Below are 21850 nucleotides of genomic sequence, written 5' to 3' on the forward strand. Positions count from 1 at the left end.
CATGTATTGGATATCGTACTTTTGGATTATGTCATTTGAAAATATCATGTTCTATATGTTGCAGAATATTATTCATTCCATTGAAACTTCATTTATGTTTACCTTTTCTTGAATTATTTTACTGATATATAATCCTCAGAAAAGTTTTATTAAAAACAGGCAATAAATGCCTGACATTATCTGGTATTCTCTCTCCATCATTCTCTTTGTATTCAATCTACTTCTACTGTGTCATAGCTTCTGTAAATGTAATAGGATTAGCATTCACAATACAAAAGAATATCTACTAATTATAGCTCTAATATCTTTCTTTAGTATGGGAGAATTGTATGCCTCTGAATCTAATTTATAATTTTATTTGATTCTGTGGAGCAAATGGTTCAATAGTTCCTGTAAAATTACTAAACTTCTCTCTAAACCTTCACTTTTTCTGCATTATTTTCAGGGATCTGGTGAAGCACACTGACTTAATTTTCCTACTCAAAAGTACCAGTCCTTCTTTCTTCATCCTCATTAGCATTTAATTTATTCTTACCCAAAATAGTATCTTGGTCTCTAAAATTCTTACTGCTCTTTCATACCTCAAATTGGTTTTAAGTACAGGAGACTTACAAGGTGATATGGAACGGAAAAATGAATCATGTTCTTTAAATGCTGTCTTATACTCATTTAGCTGAGCCCCCAAACATAAAACATGTTCTTAAAAGACTGGCTTATATTCAGTAGAGTTGATCCCCCCCAAAAAATCTTGTCAATGGTCTAGGTTGTCATTTTGGTGGATAAGGTATTTTTATATCTGTTTGGGAATTGTCTACACAAGTTTGTCCCCAAAGCTTTTGATGTTTAGCCCAGAAAAATATCCCTGGCATTAGTTATCTAGTGATTGGCAAGGCAACTCCACTAAATCCTACAGATCTGTAACCAACAGAAGAATAAGAACTTTATTGCCAAATCACTGGGATTAATTAGGAGAAGGCTTTTGAAACACCCATTTTTTGTGAGAAAAAATCGTGTTGTGACTGTCAGGAGCCTATGGATACATAAACTATGTGTAGACATGAACCAAATCTATGATCAATCATGTCTATCAGATGAAAAGAAAATAAAAAGAAACATTACATTCTATAGCATGAAAACTACAATAACTACTAAGTAAGGGTACTTAATAGATATTCACAAAAGAAAATATTTGTTGGGGAAAATTGATACAATCCTTATCAAATAAAACCCCACAAAATATTACCTCAGAAATTAAAACTAAGCCAACAGTATAACCTAGGCAAAGTTACATGTACTCTTGGCAAATATCTCTTATTCTATAACTCTTACATTTTTGAAAGCTAATACTACTAATATTTATGGTTTTTATGTACAGTTACCATAACTTACCAAGTTTGCCCTTATTTTACTGCTAACTCACCTCTTCATTCATCCTTCTTTACTTGACCCCTGTCCACTCCACCTACTTGGCAACCTGAGTTTTGTAATACAAGGAAAAGGGTTTAAAGCATTCAGTGCTGTATTTTTTTCTCTTGCCTTTTTTCCTCTCTATATCAAACACGATGAGATTACCTAGTATTTGTCCTTCGTCCTCTGCCTTTCTGGTATCTCTCTAAAAGCTAACATAATTACTAACATAAAAATATAGCAGTCTAGCAATGTTTATTGCAACATTATTTACAATAGCTAAAACATGAAAACAACCTACAAGTTAAAAGCTGCATAAATGAATAAAAATGCAGTATGGTTACATATAAAATCTTATCAATTTTCTTCAAGATAAAAACTTATTCTATAATTTAGGATTACTTGGATCAACCTTCAGGACTTATACTATAAAATATTAAAAATAATAATGGTAAGTACTATATTGCAAAGTTTTTATTTGGATGACTTATGACTAAACTAGGTATAGGACAATAAGAAATTTAACTTTTCCAATTAAAGAAAAATTTCTCAACCTGTGCTTGCTAACACAGGTAGGGATATGAAATATAAGAATAAAATCTACCATTTTTAATTAAAAATTTTAATTCTTTTAGATATTAGGAATTTGTAATAATAATTTATTACAATCATGGGCAACCTTTCTTGGAATTTTAAATTTCAATATTTTGGGACATATATTTTAAAAGTATTATTTAGCAAGTCTTAAAATTAAAAAAATATAAGAATAAAATTGTTAAACATTTAGGATGATACATAATGGAAAATTTCATATTGATACTTATTACCTTCATTTAGTATTTTAAGATTTAAATATTGAAAGAGTTAAGTCAGAAGAATATGGTAAAAGTGACAAAGGAAATCCAAACTGAACCATTACAATGAGGAGGGACCAAAGCCAGAGATGACCCAAAAGAGATAATTTAGCCAACGTACATTTTTGAAATATCATCTAGGTCAGAATCAGAAAATGCTGAGTTAATCAATGTGAATCAGAACAAAGAGTGTTGAATAGGAGAGAAATACATATTCTAAAAAAGAAGACCAGATTCCAATTTCAGACCAGATGTCATATCAAAATCAAGATATTTCACATAGGAGGCAGAGAGATAGCATGGAAGTAAGGTGTTTTCCTTACTACATATGTAGTCTGGCAATCTTCTAGTTAATTTTGAGAGCCTGCCAAAACTGTTTTTATTGAGTACAGAAAACTTCCTTAAGTGAGGGAATAATAACAGAGTAAGGGCACATAGTCAGGCTATCCTGAGCCTGTCCAGTCCAGGTGTATTTATAAGACAATCTTTGTTTTGGGTGAAGCCAACCTGGGATGATCTTTGTTTGGGGTAAATCAAGATATAATCTAACATTCCCTAGTCCTCGAGCCTTTTGGGAATGCTTCTTGAAACCCTTTAATATTCTTTTTTTTTGGGGGGGTCACACATGGCAGTGCTCTGGGGTTACTACTGGCTCTACGCTCAGAAATTGCTCCTGGCAGGCTCGGGGAACCATATGGGATGCCGGGATTTGAACTATTGTCCTTCTGCATGCAGAGCAAATGCCTTACCTCCATGCTTTCTCTTCGGACCCAAAATCCTTTTATATTCTAAGGATGGAGTCTAGATTTCTAGATGAGAAAGCTGAAGGTAGCTTAAATAACATTTTCAGAGTCACATGAAAAAAAAATAAGTGGAGTTCAGAGTGCATCCAACATTGTCAAATATTAGCTCATCTGTAAAACCTGTCTTTATTTCTACTAAGCCATGGAACATGCATCATACCAATGGAAAAAAGTTATACATTAGGCACATTGATGCTTTCTGAATGAACAAGTTTAGCATCATTTTTGCAAGTTTCTACAACGCCTTCCCAAACAGTATAAAAATATGAAATTTGGAAGTGTTCCTACCAAAATAACACAGAATTTAAAAAAAATGACATGATATGTAGCACAACTTATATATAGCAAATAAAATGATCCTAAGTGATGGTATATGGTTGATAATAAGTTATTTGGAAATACATGTACATTTTCCATAAAAGTATTGTTTTTCTTGAAAAGTGGTGCACTATCTTAAGCCATTACTAAGCCATGAAATGGCAGCAGGAAACACTATTAAACTAATATTGTAATAATTTCAGTTCAGTGTGTGGCATTAATAATAACTCTCTGTAGGAACACTGGGTTAGATGGCTTTAAATAAATGATGTAATAGATGATTATAATCCCCAGAGTGGTAGCACAGTGGTAGGGCATTTTCCTTGCACCCAGCAGACCCAGGAATGATGCAGGTTTGATCCCTGGCATCCCATATGGTCCCCTGAGCCAGGAGCAATTTCTGAAGGCTGAGCAGGAGTAACCCCTGAGCACTGCTGAGTATCTCAAAAAACAACAACAACAACAAAACAAAACAAAACGACAAGAACAAAAACAACCAATTCTACCACATATCAATGGAAATAGTTCCCATGGCATGACTTAATCTGAAGTCCCGAACAAGAGTGTGGTCTCAGCATGCTGGAAGTTGCCACAGCAGGCTTTACATCAGATGCCTTCAGTTTCTGTGAGGATATCATAGGACCTAGACTGCACCAGAAGCTTCTAACTGTGAGAAAAATATGGTATTCAAGCAGCAAAAAATAATACTAATTCTTATGTCTCAGAAATGTGGCACATTTCTACTCAACTGTCACCAATATGCTAAATTAACATTAAAATATGCACTACCCTCAATAACAATTACAAACAAATATACCATTTGTAGTTAATCAGGCAGTTATCTCTACCTAAAATACATTAATCCATTCAATTTCATACTAACAATGCTTGACATATTGTTTTCCTCATTTACTAAGTGTGAAAGTGGAACAGAGGGAAGTCAAGTAACTTTCTTAAAGTTAGAGTCCAAAATACTAGGGAAGAGGTTTTGAACATAAGTTGTCTAAAGTTTCTGTAACCCAATTAATTATCTGAGACACTATTTAATTACATTTAATCATCATAATTACCTCAGAGGACATTTGTGGCATGATTGAAGGGTGAGTGCACCAAGTGTCTGTATTCACAAATTTACAGATCCTCCCCCAACTGAATATAGAGTTTACTTGTGTAAAAATTAGAAATAGGTAACATCTTGTGGTTGGAGCCCTCATAAATTTAATTAGCACCCTTTAAAGTTCCCAGAGGGCTTTGATTCACTATTCATGGTTCTAATTACAATCACATGTTAACCATTTCAGAGCCAAAGTGCTTCTTGAGAATCAAACTATGCAAGCACCATTAATTGAGACTTCCAGAATTGTGAGAATTTCTGTTGCTTGCAAGTTACCAAGTCTAATGTTACTTTGATAGAAAACATCCAAACTACAACAAAAGACATATTATGTCCATTGTGGAGAAAATCCAAAATCAGAAAATAGATATAATGATCTTTATAATATTCTCTAGGCCCACCAATAATTTTGATTATATTGTGCAGAGGCAGTGGGTTTCCCAAATTCACAGATATTCACCAAGAGTTTCACATTCTCAACCCATTCTACATGAAGTGTATAGAATATATAGGTGCTGGCTATTTTATATGGAAAATTTAATTATAAAGTTTTTATTTCAATTTACTCATGTGTACATCTTTCTGCATATGATTTCTTCATGAAAGTTGTGAATCAGTGAAAGCAAAACTAATATACCTGGAGCATTCGGAGAATGTCACTGTCCAATGTATTGCCGCATGAAAAATCTGAACCTTAACTGCTATGATAAATTGGTTATATCCAATGAGTATCATAAAAACATAGTAATTTACAATATTTAGGATCATATGTTTGTTTCTAACACTGTTTTGACTAAGGCAGTTTATTTTACAAGAAAACAGTCTAATTGGTTTGTCTTTTCAGTGTTAACTCTGTGGGAGAGGGAGAGCAAACAAAACCTGTGTATTCATTTTTGGGGGGACGGGTTGGCCACACCCACTGGCACTCAGGTTTTTTTCTGGGCTATGAGCTAATAAATTGATCCTTGCTTGGGGGACCATATGGGATGCCTGGGGATCGAACCCCGGTCCATCCTAGGGCAGCTGTGTACAAGGCAAATGCCCTACCACTGCACCACTGCTTCAACCCCAAAACCTGTGTATTCTTAGGGTACAAACATGAACCAATCTTGTGGCTTTTCAACATTTTTATTTATGAAGGTATTTTCTAACTCTAAAATTCCTTCTTCATGTCAAATTTGAATTTAAAATGTTGGTTTGTTTTCAGACAATACCTGGCAGTGCTCAGTGCATACCCCTGCATCTGAACTGGGGGATCACTCCTGGGGGGATGAGGGGAGGTCAGATATATGGCACAGATAAAGTGCCAGGGATCAAATCGTGTATGGATGTGCAAGGAAAATGCCCTACTTGCTTTACTATCATGCAGTAGCAAGTTCAATTTTTGTTGAATGTCATTCTCTTCTGTCTTTCCTCATTTTTTTTATTTTTATTATTTCTAATTATATATTGATTTAAGCACCATGATTAAAAACATGTTTGTAGTTAGGTTTCAGTTATATAAAAGAGCACTCCCCTTTACCAGTGCAACCTTCCTATCACCAATGCCCTCTCTCCCACCTCTTCCACCTCCTGTCTGTCTTCAAGACAGATTTTTCATGCGGCAATTCATTGGACAGTGACATTCTCCCAATAATCCAGGTATATTAGTTTTGCTTTCTCAGTGTCACTGATTCTATTTCTCTCTAAAAATACCATTGTCATGACAGGAGTAAGTGTAGTTATTTCTCTAACTGCACTCACAACTCTTTGTGTTAAACTTTCTAGGCCTCATCTCTATTGTCTTTTATTTTTTTTTTTTGAAATTCCACAGATTAGTAAAACTATTCAGTGTCTATCTCTAGCCTTTTGACTCCTTTCACTCAGTATAATAGTCACCATGCCCATGCAAGTATAGGACAATTTTATGACTTAATTTTTCTTAATAACTGCGTAGTATTCCATTGTGTATATGTACCACAGTTTCTTTAGCCACTCATCTGTTGTTGAGTACCTGGGATGTTTCCAGTTTCTGGCTATTGTAAATAATGCTGCAACAAAAATAGGCATGCAGAGGGCATTTTTGTATTGTGTTTTTTGATAACTAGGGTTTATCCCTAGAAATGATATTGCTGGACCATATGGGAGCTCAATTTCCAGTTTTTTGAGAAATCTCCATATTGTTTTCCAGAAAGGCTGGGCTAGATGACATTCCCAACCAGCAGTGAAGAAGAGCTCCTTTTTTTCCCACATCCATGCAAAAACTGATTGTTCTTATTCTTTGTCATGTGTGCCACTCTCTGTGAAGTGAGATGGAACCTTATTGTTGTTTTCATTTGCATCCCCTTAATGATTAGTAATGAGGACCATTTTTGGCCATCTGTATTTCTCCTCATTTCTAATTCTTATTTTTATTTCTGGATCTCTCAAATTGCATAGTTTTTTATTCAAAACTTCTCCTTGTGAGTTTTTTTGTTCTTTTTTATCATTATCTTTATTTAAACACCGTGATTACAAACATGATTATAGTTGTATGATTACAGTCATGTAAAGAACACCCCCCTTCATCAGTGCAACATTCACACCACCAATTTCCCAGTGTGAGTTTTAATTAATGTTACAGTAACTAAATTTCCTCCCATTGGTATAGTCTTACCATTTCCATAATTTTGTATAAAATATCAGTCTTGTGACCTAACTACAGTTTCACCTCATGACCATGAACTATTTTGATAGCAACAAAATTAGATTTCTTCAAGCATAACATTGATTATGTTCTTCTACTCTCAAAACTCTAAAATTAATCCTCAGTGCCTAACTTAAATTTAATAATTTAATCATATTTTCAGCTGTAGCTGTACTTATGTCATTAAATTATGCATGGCTTAATATAGTTCATCATTGGAATTTTTTATCAGACTTCATTCTATTTTCATCTTTATTTACCTTAACTATTTTTAAGTATTCTTTTTAATTACTATTTAATTTCTGAAAATATCTTAACTTGCAACTGAATACAAAAGTATGAGTAAACCCTAAACTTTACTTGTGGCTTTCATGCTACACTACATCAATATTTAGTGATATATCTAGTATTTTTTAGCCTTCATGTAAATATAATATAACAATTTTTCTAATAGGGGACTAGTATGGTTCTCAGTTATATTTTCACCATGCAGAAAAATGTCACTACAACTAAAATATTTATTCAATTATAGGCAATTATATATCAGCCAATAACAGATAGAAAGTAGAAATAATAAACAATATAATTTTCTATGATTTAAAAAATTTTAGCATAAAAGTATAGATAAAAATTACTCCAATCTGGCGCAATATTGCTGACTTCTTGTCGCCCTTATATTCTCCCACCCCAAATTTTGTTTTTACTTGTTTGTTTATTTGTTTGTTTTTGTTTCTGGGTCACACCCAGCAGCATTCAGGGATTACTCTTGGCTATATGCTCAGAAATGCCCTGCCTCCATGCTATCTCTCTGCCCACCCCCCCGATTTTGTTTTCATGTAAACGATCAGAAAAAAAGTAAGTTCTTTAGAACTAAATTTTCTCCAAATATAAATTAAGTGTGCCTTTGTTATTTAAATAATTTTTGAGTTCCAAGGCTAACAATTTCAGATTTCTATCAATACAATATTTTAAATGTTAAGGCTTTAAAAATTAAATATAGTATTTGAGATTTTAACTTCCTTATAAAATACCTATAATACTCACACCTTCACCCAGAATAACTCACTCCTTGAGGAATTAAAATCTCTTAAAAACCTGTGAAATATGGAGCCGTAGCAGTAATGCAAGCAGTAAGAGCAGTAAGGCATCTGCATTTCACTAGCTAGCCTAGTAAGGACCCTGGTTAGATACCCCAGCATCCCATATGGTCTCTCAAGCAGGAGCGATTTCTGAGCACATAGCCATGAGTAACCTCTGAGCATCACTGTGTGGCCCCAAAACAAACAGAAAAACAAACAAAAAAAACACTGTGAAATATGCTTTTTCAGATAAGAAATACTGTGATCATTATGTGTATATTCTATTTATTGTAATATTTTCTTGCATCATATTTACAATATATAAGGTTTTAAATAAGGAGTATTATTTGTATATCATATTTCTTACTGTTACAGCTTCTCCTTTTGTGTTAACCCCTTTTAAAGCTTTCCTTCCTAATATTTTAGACACTTATTTCCTATTTTCCTCACTGCCTTTTTTTCATAAGTTTCCAGCGAAATCAGGATTGGCCTCTTCACTACTATGTAATATTGGTTCATTTTCTCTTTCTACTTCTTACACATTATTTTCTCCAGTAACCCTGGTTATCCCTCTACTCACACCAATCTTATGTCATTCTTGATGTATTTGTCCTTTTCCTTTTTTCTCATGAAAAATGATAATCTCTAGATAACTGACTTAGGAATACATAAAATATTCCTGCATTAATGTACATATGAGACAGGATTTGCTATTTATTTGAGTGAATTAATGATAACACAAATGGTAAAAAAAAATCATATAATAAATATAAATACTTACATTCAGCATATTTTTGAAGTTGGGAAAACTCTGATGGGCTGAGATGGGCCCACTTTTCCTGGTTTGTCATGATGATGTCAGGGAGTTTTCTTACATACAAGGTGAAGAATTCTTTATGCAGAGGTTTGGCAGAATCTTATTGCCTTAAAATTTCCACATGACATGTTTCATGGTCAAATATTTCATGCTCTCAAAATATACAGTTGGTCAAAAACATTATGGATGAAGGTTTGTAGTTTCGGTAATGCATCAAATTGCTGAAAGTGGAAAAATAAATTTGCATAAATGCATATGAAATTTGATGCTTTCCCATGCTAAAAATTTGTATTCAAAATATTACAGTTTTATGTCATTGTAATTTGCATCATACTAAACTGTACTCATTTACATTTTGGGGGCGTCATACCCGGTGATGCTCAGAAATCACCTCAGGCTTGGGGACCATATGGGTCACCCAGAGATGGAACCATGGTCTATCCTAGGTTAGCCACATGCAAAGCAAACAACCGACCACTTGAGCCACCATTCTTCCCAGTGTAAGCAATTACTTTTTAAGGATATTTTATATTGAACCCTGAATGTCTAACTGTAAATAAATAGGATTAATTATGCAAATGCAGGCCTGAGATACAGTAAAAGGGGGAATTTACTTGCTTTACACATTGCAAACAAGTGGAATAATTACCAGTATCACACGTGGTCACCCAAGCAGTGGCAAAAATTAAAGCTAGATCAGAGTCAGGAGTAAATCCAGAGCACAGGCAGTTGTGGTTACAATACCCCAGGAGAAAACAATACAAAATTCTTGGGCCAGAGAGATATTCAATGGGCAAAGTGTTTGTCCTGCATGTGCCCAATATGGTTCAATTAGTGGCACCATATATACCTCCACCTATAACATCCAGGAGGGATCTTTGAACAATAGTGGGGAAAAAAAAGTCCTGAGCATTGCTGGATATGCTTCCCAGTAAAATAAAACTATATAAATAAAGTGAATGATGTCTTATTATATCTAATTTTATACACAAATAATTCTTCGTTAAGTTTTACAAACCTTAAATAATGCAAGATTTTGGGGTTTGTCAAATTAAAATACCCAGTGTTAGAAAAACTATGGAAATACCTAGATCCAATAACTTGGACACTAAGTTCTCTTGCTACCTGCAGTTCTCCTATTGTGCCATATTCTCAACAGTGGTTTAAATTGATCTAGATTGTTATTGTTGTAGTGATACAGCATTAAAGCAGTGATGGAGATTAGCCTTGAGATTCATATAATGTATTCTGTAACAATAAAATGCTTAAAAAATTTGTAAAATTTTATAACCCAACGAAAATTTTCATTGAACCGAAACATTTCCAAATGTCTGTTACTCTTGCATGATGTTGCCAGGCAATACTACTGTGATTCATGCTTAAAATAAACTCCCTCCATCATCCAGAATTGATACTCTTACATCTATAAAAACAAACGAAATGAAAAAACATTCTGATTTCAATTTCTGATTAAGATAGTAATCAACTATTCTTGAAACACTCATCCTGGGGTGTTTATCCTAAAAAGAAACAATTTCAAGCAAATATCTCTAAAATGTATTCAGTCTGACTATCTAAATATATTATTCACTAAAGCCATATTTGGCCTTAAGTGTAATTTTTTTAGCTTTTCCTTTTTTTCATATTAACACTAAGAGTCATCATTGCACCCTTTTGTGTTTGTATTAAACCGCTATCTTTTGGGTCACATCCTTGGGGTTTTACACACTTAAATTTACAAGGTTAGAGGTTGCTGATAACCTAAAGGGCGTTGGAGGGAGAACTATTTTTGCAATGACCAGGCAAAACTCCTTGATCTGTTCCCTCATAAGAGATGTTCTTTCATCACAAACCCACTTTTATGCAGATTAAGATATAATATATAATGTATATATGTAATGAACATAATGTCCTGTTTTGTTTTTTCCTCCTTCTCAAGAGAACCAGATGAATCAGTCACATTCTGCACATTAGACTCAGCCTCAGAAATCTTGATCTTATTGAGTGGAGTGATTCAAGAACAGGATGAAAATAGTTGGCCTTCAACAATGATGGTAATAATTGGATACCTTTCCCTGTCTGTACCTGACTTTCAAGTGATCTTCACTGTCCAAATCAAGAAATGTTCCTTTGTATAAGTTAAGTGGATCAGTTTCTATTTCTGGTATATGCAAGCTCAACTATTTTTTCGAGATTTAATGAAATTTTGCTTATTTATTAAAAAACAAAAGCACGTATGAAGCAGGAGCCAGACATAATTTCATAGTTCTAAGCACTGGCAGCATAAAAAATTAAAACACAGAAAAGATGAAAGCCATACTATTCCTAAAGATGTGTCATCTTTACTGAGAGTAGTATTTACCAATGACACTCTTCTGACAGTGCCAACCACAAAGAAGCAATACAGGTAAATAATAATGATCTTCCATTGGACAAATAAGGACATTGGACCTGGGGCATGGAAATATCATTGATAAAACAATACTCAGTCCATCCAATATATATTCTCCTTGGTTAAATTATACTAGATTAATTGAATGAAAATAGACATGCCTTAAAGACATGAGTACTAGCACTATTGGGGAGACCACTTGCCTATCATGTTTCCAATCTGGATTTGATCTCCAGCATCTCAAATGGACTCAGGAGTCTGTTAGGAATGATCTCTGAGGGAAGAGATCAGGTGTAAGTCCTGAATACTGCCAGGTGAGGTCCAAAACGACAAAAACTGGACATACCTAAGTATTCCCTCTTTTCTTTTTTTTTTTTTAATTTTATTGTGATTATAATGGGTTACATATCTTTCACAGTAGTATTTTAGGTACATATTAACATTGAATCAGGGGAATACCCATCACCAAATTTGTCCTCCCCCCATCCCAGTTCCCTTTCTGCAACCCATAAACCCCACCATCACCCTCCAGGCTGCTAGAGTAGGTGGTCCCCAATTTGTCTAGTTTACTATTAGTGGTCATATATCTGTTTGGTCCTGGTACCCTCCCTTGTTTCCCCTTCTATTTAAGAGGCAGAGCTAGATAAATCGAGTTATGTGGTTTTGTTTGAAGGAAAGAAAAGCAATATAATTGGGGGTACAAAATAAGAAAAAAACAAAAAACAGAAAATAAGTCAAATATGCTGAAAATGGGTGGAGACCTTCTAGAGGCTTTCAACCTCAGTTTGAGAGAGTACATGAAAAAGGTAATTGAAACACCACAACAGGTGTTTTCTGGGTGATCAACTGCCTTCATAACCTTATGATGCACTCCATTCTGGAGCTGACTGCAAATCACCAGGGTGCATAAAGTTTCTCCACTATTTGATAAAGCTCTCTTTATTTCTGTTTCTTTGTTTCGCACACACATTCACTTCCTCACTCTCACTCTATCTCTTTTCCCCCCTCTTCATTTACTCTCGTTCCCCCACCACATCTTCATGTTAAAATTAGTATCCTCTCTCAACAAAACATTCTTCAATAATTATGTTGTTTCACAAAAGACACAATGCATTTCTCAAATACTTTTTAGAAGAATCTGACAAGGTGGCATATGTTGGATGACATATATAGAAATATCTATTTTAGAGATCGGCTGGCAAGTGCTCAGTTATAATTTTGTTATCTCCAGTTTCCTACCTGAAATATAGACATGTTGACTATAAATCCAGGTGGCTCTTACATCATTGAGAAAATAATTTGAAGTGTAAATCAAGAATAGGAGTGTAGGGAGCATTAATCATCCATGCCTTGATACAACTAACTGATATTTCCTCTCCTGCAACCTGAATTTTAGCAATAGGCTCTTGAAACTAAGTCTCTACAAATCTTGTGACTGTTTTTTTTCTTGTCTAATCATGATTCCCATATAATAACAAATACACTATTAATAACTTCTCATGTACTTTTGTCATTCTGCTTTATTCCTATAGCCACTTGCAAATATCAAAAGAAGGTAGAGAATTTCATTTCTGACTTCAAATATGGAGTTTCATCCAAAAATGGTGAGAAAAATGTGGAATCAATTTAATGAAACATAAACACCCCAGCACTAAAGACCAATGAGATGTCAATTTTGAAGGGATTTTAAAACTACACACATTTGGTGAATAATTTGAAGAAAGAAAATATGAGGGGCCAGAGAGATAGCATGGAGGTAAGACATTTGCCCTGTATGTAAAAGGATGGTGGTTCAAATCCCAGCATCCCATATGGTGCCCCGAGCCTGCTGGGGGTTTCTGAGCATAGAGCCAGGAGTAACCCCTGAGCACTGCTGGGTGTGACCCAAAAACCAAAAAAAATAAAAAAGGAAAAAAAAAGAAAACGTGAAAAAATTGACCCAATATACAACCACTTGAAAAAACTACATTTCAGAAACTCTTTTTTTTAAATTCTTCCCATCTGATTTGCATTATTGATACAGTGATTTTGTAGTCCTCTTTGAGATCTCAACATTCATTAGCAATGCCTATTCGTTGATATCAATAATACTCAAAAGCTGTTTAGAGTTATGTCTAGCAAATTAACAATAATAATAAATTATAATATTAATTATAATGGAATTAGTTGATTCATTTTAGCAGTCTATCAACTAAGTTTTTATAGTTTCTAAGTAAGTAATTATCTCAAATTGAAAATGTCTGGTTAACAGACGTCCTTCATATGTTAAAGTGACTATTATCTAATCTGGAAAATTTTATTTTGTTATTAAATTTAAAACTGGACTTAATATACACCATTCATCATCACCTTTTGTTTTGAATATAGAAGAATATTAAATTATTTATACTATATAATATTCAGATTATAGATACAGTAATATCATAAAAAACTTAAAAATTAAATATTTATTCAAACAAAATAATGTATACTGAGCAACTTTCAGTTCTGAGAGAAGGCTAAAAACAACTCAAATATTTTTAAATTTGCTCTCGAATTTCATCTCGATGTACAGATACATTAGATTAGTGTTGTAGTTACCATTCATGTAATAACCTCTTCTATTTTCACTTGGGCAGGAAACTCAGTTTATTTGCTATTGCCTTTTTAGTGCCTAAAGTAATATCAGTACAAGCATCTATTAAGTACATTTGGAAAAATGAATTCACTTACATATATATGTATATACACACATATATACATACATACATACATACATACATACATACATACATATATCTATATATCTATATAGACAAGTCAGGGAAGAGAGTTACACAAAAGAAATTCTTAGGCTGGGTAGGAAAATGTGGCACATACAAAAGAATCAGGAAAAAAACTTGTCATTACAAGATTCCCTTTTGCTAATGGTCATCCGGCTTACCTTTAACTAAAAGTGCATGAAAAAAAGATGTATTCAATATTGAAGCTTTTGTAGTTCTGAAAAGTGACTTTCTCACATAGTGTGTATAAACGCTCTCTTTTTTCTTGTTTCAGCATTCAATCCTTTAAAAATAAGCAGGATGTTTAATAGCTGTCTTCATTAGGATGCCACTTGATCAATTTATTTTTTTGATCATGAGTTTTTTAATATATTTTTTATTTTAATCATAGTGGCTTACATATCATTGACAATAATATTTTAGGTACATATTAACATAAAATTAGGGGAATTCCCATCACCGAATTGTCCTCCCTCCACCTTCGTTCCTGTCCTACCTCCCATATCCTCTCACCTCACCCCCGGGGCTGCTAGAATAAGTGGTCCCCTCTGTGCCTAACTTACTACTTAGTGGTCTGACACTTGTATGGTCTTGGTACCTCCCTTATTTCCCCCTCTAATTGAGAGGCGGGAATAGATAGTTCAAGTTATGTGGCTTTGTTTGAAGAAGAGAAAAGTAATAAACTGGGGGGAAAAAATCAAATACTCCGAAAATGGGCAGAGTTCTTCTAGAGGCTCTCATCCTAGGTTTGAAGAAGGGGGAAAAGGAGGTGAAACAACACAACAGTACAAAAAGAAGTGTCAAATAAATTATTCAGTGATCACTCCAAAAAAAAAAAAAAAGATAAGCACCACATAAAAGCCATGGTATTGAGATAAAAAAACGTGGCAGAGCACATAAAGGAAGAAAAGAAGAAGAGAAATAAATAAATATATATGGAGACAACAACTTCAATAGCCAAAACAAAACAAAGAAATCGACAAAAAAAAACTAGATAAATAAATAAAATATTTTTTGTGTGCTTTTTGCCTTTTTTTTCTTCCCTCCTGCACATGCACAGTAAATATTGGGGTCATTCGAAAAGGAATTCCCTGGGCCTAAGAGATACAGGGATTCTTCATCCTTAAAGTATATTGTCATGGGATTAACCATAGACTTCTTTCAGGTTCATTTACTCTCCCCTTGGTGCTTTTGTGGTGTTTGGAAGACTACTGCTCCATCCTGGGTGATAAAATCTGCCCTCTGTATCTAGAGATCTTGATATCTGCACAGGTCAAGGAGTGGAACTTATAATGAAGTCTTTCTTTGTGGTTCTAAAAGCATTTTATAACAATATGTTTTAATGCCTTAATCTTACTATATTTTAAAATAACCTCTCAGCTTTTCTATCCACAGGCGTTCTTGGATACAATGGGTGGACAAACTAAGATGGCATGTCGGGGCTCAGTCACAGGAGATATCATACCCACCGTGCACTAGGAGAATGTCCCAATATAACTTTTTAACATACCCTTTATCTCTAGGTAATACCTTCTTTTAGGACTTGAAGCACGTGACCAGCCAGACCACCGAAGCAGCAACTGTGACCTACAGACTTACACTATAGCCCCTACTCATCAAACACATTCAAGCAAACTATCATTCCTTTGCTCTTTTTCCCTCTCTTCTCACTACTTTCTTTTTCTTTTTTTCTCCTTTACTTTTTAATTTATTTTCTCTATTTTTTCCTGCCCCTTCCATATACTTTCCCAGTTCCCCCCTTTGGAAATCAAACTATCCCTTCACCCCTCAATCCCATCCAGATTTCCCACTTTATTAAAAGTCTTCACCCTCAGTTCTTAATCCATTAGGCATCAAGACTGACCTACCCCAACGAACCAGTACCCAGCACCCAAGCGAAGAGACAACCAGTCAAACCCACACCTCGTCCCCTGCAAGAAAATGCAAGCAACTCCCCTGCTGACTCATGCTGTGCGGTCCTCCTTACCAACCCTTCTTAAAGTAGACTGTTACTTGAAACCGGACTTAGCTCTAAAAGTATCCCCAAAGCAAGAACTCTTCCCAAGACCTCCCTGCAGCAAATCTTTTGTCAATCTCAAGAGGGTCAGTTTGTGTGATGAAAAGGGGCCCGGGAACCCACACACCATAAGAAAATCTCAAAAGACAATGGGGAAACCTATACTTCCACCATAAGTATAAGACCTGTATTACACTACCTCTTTACCGGCTTTTCCCCAAATGTAAGGTAGTCTCTTGCATCACTTTGTTCCTTTAATTACTTTTTTATTTTATTTTTAAAAATATTTTTCTTTTCATATATATATCTATATCTATATATATATATATATATGTGAGCACATATATATTTTATTTCTACTTTTATCTTTTTTGGGTGTGTTACCTGTTTTTGTTTTCTTCTCTTTCCACCCTCAAATGTACTGGCAATATAATGTAGCACCATTTTTCCCTACAAAGGCACACTAAAAAAAGAGGAAATCTTACATATAAAAATGAGCTCTTATCTACTAGGGATAAGAACTCATACTTGTTTACAATACAGGGGCATCTCCCACCTTGAAAATATGTCATGTGGACCCAACTTAGACCCCAGGTGATTAGACACCAACCATCCAGCCTTGAACCCTGGACCACAGACATAGAAATGACACACTTCTTCACAACAGCCACAGGAAACAAATCCCAACCAGGACATCCTTAACAGTGCTCAGACACCAACAAGTGCCAGCCCTAATATGATACCTTGACAACAAGGAAAATGGGAACAACTTGACCAAAGAGCAAGTTATTCTACCTCACCAGCTAACTATAAGACAAAATCAGAAGACTTGTCACCCTTTGGTCTATCCAAATGCCAAAATAGCGATTTACAGATGACTGGCTGACAGAACCATGTATGACCTGCATAACCACCATGATCTCTAGTTCCAGAGGTCTGTCTGAGACATTTGCAATGGAATGGGTCTTCTGGAAACATAATGAAAGACGCTATCCCAGGCCCCTTCCTAGGATCAGCGCAAAGACCAGGACTGCCAACCACAGAAGACGGATTAAAACGACACTGAGGGAACAGAACTTCTAGAACCACTTGATCAATTTATTATAACTCATCAGTATTGTCTATTTTAAAATTCTTTTCTTTTTTCTTTTCCTTTCTTTCTTTCTCTCTCTCTCTCTTTCTTTCTTTCTTTCTTTCTTTCTTTCTCTTTCTTTTTCTTTCTTTATTTTCTTTCTTTCCTTTTCTTTATTTTCTTTTTCTTTTTCTTCTCTCTCTTTCTTTCTTTCTTTCTTTCTTTCTTTCTTTCTTTCTTTCTTTCTTTCTTTCTTTCTTTCTTTCTTTCTTTCTTTCTTTCTTTCTTTCTTTCTTTCTTTCTTTCTTTCTTTCTTTCTTTCTTCCTTCCTTCCTTCCTTCCTTCCTTCCTTCCTTCCTTCCTTCCTTCCTTCTTTCTTTCTTTTTTTATTTTTTTCTTTCTTTATTTTTTTTTGGTTTTTGGGTCACAACCGGCAGCGCTCAGGGGTTAGTCCTGGCTCTATGCTCAGAAATCGCCTCTGGCAGGCACGAGGGACTATATGGGATGCCGGGATTGGAACCACCATCCTTCTGCATGAAAGGCAAACGCCTTACCTCCATGCTATCTCTCTGCCCCCCTAAAAAAATTATTTTCTAACAACAAACACATAATTTGAAAAATTCACCTTATCTGAATTAGAATAATTTTGTCATTATAGGTTCTTAACTTTTTTTTTAAAACCATTTTCTCTGAATTGGACTGATCTAATTTTCATTTTAACAAGTGCTAGTCGAATGCCTGTCTGGAATACAGGAAGGGATAGGGAAGGAGGGGGGCATTGGTGGTGGGAATGATGCACTGGTGAACGGGGGTGTTCTATTTATGACTGAAACTTAACTACAAACATGTTTGTAATCATGGTGGATAAATAAAGATTAAAAAATAAAACAAGTGCTAGTTAGTGATATCGATGCTTCTAAAGGACCAAAAGTAAAGTCTTTTTGGTTCTTGACTTGTTTTTTCTGACAACAAACTGATTAGAATAAAGTCTCTCTACTTTTCTGTTAGTGGAAGCCTTTCATTGCTCACAAATTTGATAATTTACTTAAATAATAAATCAATAAATATATGATACAGATGGATAAGCTTTTAGTTATCAAAATATCTACTTTTTATGACACATAATGAACCTTGAAAAGAGAAATAGTCTTATTGTAATATGAAATCAAGAGTTATGACTTACTTTAATTCTGCAGGTAAAGATGCTATTAGTAGGAGCATTTCCTTATATAACCAGCTCCTTCATAAAATGTATATAAAAACATGGAAATGTTCATTTGGGATTCTCTATAGTATGTACATATATATTCTTTTCTCCTTTAAGATGTTTTGTCTAGACTATTAAACTGACTGTCAGCAAGGACCATTTTGCTGGCTGTTATCAAGCAGTCTAATTCTGGCATTCTCATGCAGTCAATAATAGATTTGTCACTTTGCTTAGTTAGTACTGGCTAACAATACTGAGGAGATGAAAAAGGCTCTTTGGCCCTTGGTATTCGTCAAAAACATCTCACACTTCAAATACAGGATCCAATTACCAAAGATAATGGATGTACCAGGGTCATGACATGTTGTCCATTCAAAGTTTTTTTAAGGTCTATATTTGCTCCAGATAAAAAAGTTGGATAAGCTTAGAATGTAAACTAGGCATTGTCATCTGAAATCCTTTCAGGATGATTCCTACATTTCTTCTCTCAAGTTTGATGAGATCTACTCCTTTGTTTGAAGACTCTATACACACCTGCTTTTCCTTTGCTTTGTGTTTCATAGAAACTCCATGGGAATGTTGCACTGGTGATGGGGGATGTTTTTTACATGACTGAAATCCAAACGCAATCATGTATGTAATCAAGGTGTTTAAATAAAATATAAAAAAGAAATACCCGGGGCCGGGCGGTGGCGCTGGAGGTAAGGTGCCTGCCTTACCTGCGCTAGCCTAGGAGACGGACCGCGGTTCGATCCCCCGGCATCCCATATGGTCCCCCAAGCCAGGAGCGACTTCTGAGCGCATAGCCAGGAGTAACCCCTGAGCGTTACCGGGTGTGGCCCAAAAACCAAAAAAAAAAAAAAAAAAAAAAAAAAAAAAAAAAAGAAATACCCCCCCCAAAAGTCTTTGCATCCTAACCTCAAGTCATTATTTATTCCCTATTGAACAAAAATTACAACAGGAAACCAATAGTATAATTAAACAGGACAAGTAGGACACTAATAATACTTAATAAAAGTGGATATGAGTGGAAAAGTATATAAGGTCTACTGCAGTGTCCTGGTCTAGTAAAAAAAATATGCATTCATTGGTTCTTAGTCTGAAGAGACTATGTTTCAGAAACACCAGACTAGACATATGTGCTAGAATAATAATACCTGATAGAATTATTGGATAGCAGAACAAATTATTTGCAAATGTGCTAGCTTAGGAGAAAGTATGAAAATACCTTCTTCTACCTCATCCTACAACAATTATTTTATCCTCGAAGGTATCTGAAGATACAAATATAAAAAAATTCATATTTATCCAGGAAAGGAGAGTTTATATAAAATATAAAAAAGAATCTTCAGTGTTGTTCGTTTTTGCCTTTTTTTTTTTTTGACGCACGGATGCTTTTGAATAGAGCGAATTGCTAGTCATGAAAAATCTGCTCTATTATATGTTCATTATACATTTCTGTAGTTTAACAGAACACTTTCATGTGGTTTGGAGCTTAGTAACTTGTAATAACTTCAATTAATATTAAAAATAATAAAAAAGAAAGCATATAAACTTCCGAAGACATCACATATTGTAGGAGTTGAAAAATATCTTCCTCACTCTATGCTTGGGGAAGGATGGCTAGAATACAATGTCAAAAAGACAGAAAAATCTGAAGAAAAAATACATAAGAAATACATATAATTCACATGTAGGAGTTGTTGACATCTAAATAAGCTGAACTTTTCAAAGACATATCTGTGTCATTTGTGTCACATTCAGCACTTAATATCTTCATAAGTACTTGCTTATAAAGTTAAGCAAATTTTTCTAGTCGCTGATGAATCAAATGAGAAAGGTTTGAATAGGGACACTGAATTTAAGAAGACTAGGATGCCTCAGCTCTTTGAGAAGTGTATTTATGAGGAGTAGCAAAGAGCTCAAAGTTGCTACTCAGAACAGAACAGAAATCTTGAAAACGTTTTGTTTTCAGGAATCACTGAAACAAATCTTAAAATTGGAGTTAGTAGATAAAAATGGTTCAAATTTCAGGAACAGAGTAGCTGATCACTGTTTTAACATCCTTAAAAACAAAGATAACCTTCAACAAATAAGCAGTAACTTATTTTTCTACAAGTTCACATTTATGCTGTTTTTTCATTATGGTGTTTAGAAATAGTAAAGCTTCTGATAACTTCTGTTTTTCCCTTAATGACTAAGTAGGACCTTAGAGTTAAGATATTTTTTAAGTTATGGTGAGAAAAAACAAAGTGACAGGAGGAAGATATAAAAAAAAATCTCATGTAAATTTATATGCTAGAGTTAAAAGCCAATGTTATTTATCTTATTTCATTTATTTAGAAATATAACAGCCTATTTAGCTATATACTCGAGTATAAGCCAAGTTTTTCGACATAAGATTTGGGACATACCCCGAACTCAGCTTATACTCGGGTCATACAAGTTAATTGATTCAATGCATGTGCACCTAATGAAATACACACAGTCTCCAGTCAACACCTGCAGTCTGCTAAAGGGGGTGGTGCTACAGCTCAGGCCAGAAGTCATGGCTGAGCTGAATTGTATGCCACTGAACTATTTAACTCACAATATTCAATGGTACATTTAACTAGTTGACAAGTCATTTAAGGTAATAAAGTTGTGTTAATAAATGTTTATAAATCCTGAATCCTTATAAACAGTGATTTTGAAATATAAGGATTTTGGAATATAAGGATTCAGGATTTTTTCCCACCCTTTGAAAAAAAAAAAACCCATACAAATCCAGGAGGCAATAAGAATCCCCAATAAAATAGACCCCAACAGACCAACACCAAGACATATGGTAATCCAATTGGCAAAAAAAGAGAAAGATGGATTGTTTAAAGCAATAAGGAAGAGAAAAACCCTCAAATACAAAGGAAGGGACATAAGAATCAAACTAGACTTCCCATTTGAATCATTTTAAGCAAGAACACAGTGGAGTGATATAATTAAACTACTAAATAAAAGAAACTTACAACCTAGGGTACACTACCGAGCAAAACTCTCATTCATATGGGAAGGAGAACTAAAAACATTCTTAGACAAAAAAGAATTCATGCTATTTGTGCTAACCAAACCATCTTTAAATGAAATTCTCAAAGATGTTCTACGCAATCCAAATCCCAGATTGTAGCAACTACTCTACCCAATACAATTGCACAACAACCCTCTCTGGTGGTAAGTCCTTAAATGTCAACGACCTAATTTTCTATTAAAAGACGTAGAGATGGATCAGAAAACAAAAACCAGACATCTGCTGCCTCCACGAAACACATCTAAAAGAACAGGACAGGCAGGGACTTAGAATTAAGGGATG

General features: G+C 34.5%; 1 protein-coding gene across 1 annotated transcript in view; it reads right to left on the minus strand.

The window, feature by feature from the left end:
* Positions 1-21850, minus strand: part of DGKB (diacylglycerol kinase beta) — a 754568-nt gene that overhangs the window by 654050 nt on the left and 78668 nt on the right. Inside the window, exon 2 of the mRNA XM_049785694.1 lies at positions 9022-9278. Within this exon, the coding sequence (XP_049641651.1) occupies positions 9022-9091 (70 nt within the window). The 5' untranslated portion in view covers positions 9092-9278. The remainder of the gene's footprint in view (positions 1-9021; positions 9279-21850) is intronic.

Source organism: Suncus etruscus, chromosome 13, assembly GCF_024139225.1.
Source record: "Suncus etruscus isolate mSunEtr1 chromosome 13, mSunEtr1.pri.cur, whole genome shotgun sequence".
In the NCBI taxonomy this organism is placed as follows: domain Eukaryota; kingdom Metazoa; phylum Chordata; class Mammalia; order Eulipotyphla; family Soricidae; genus Suncus; species Suncus etruscus.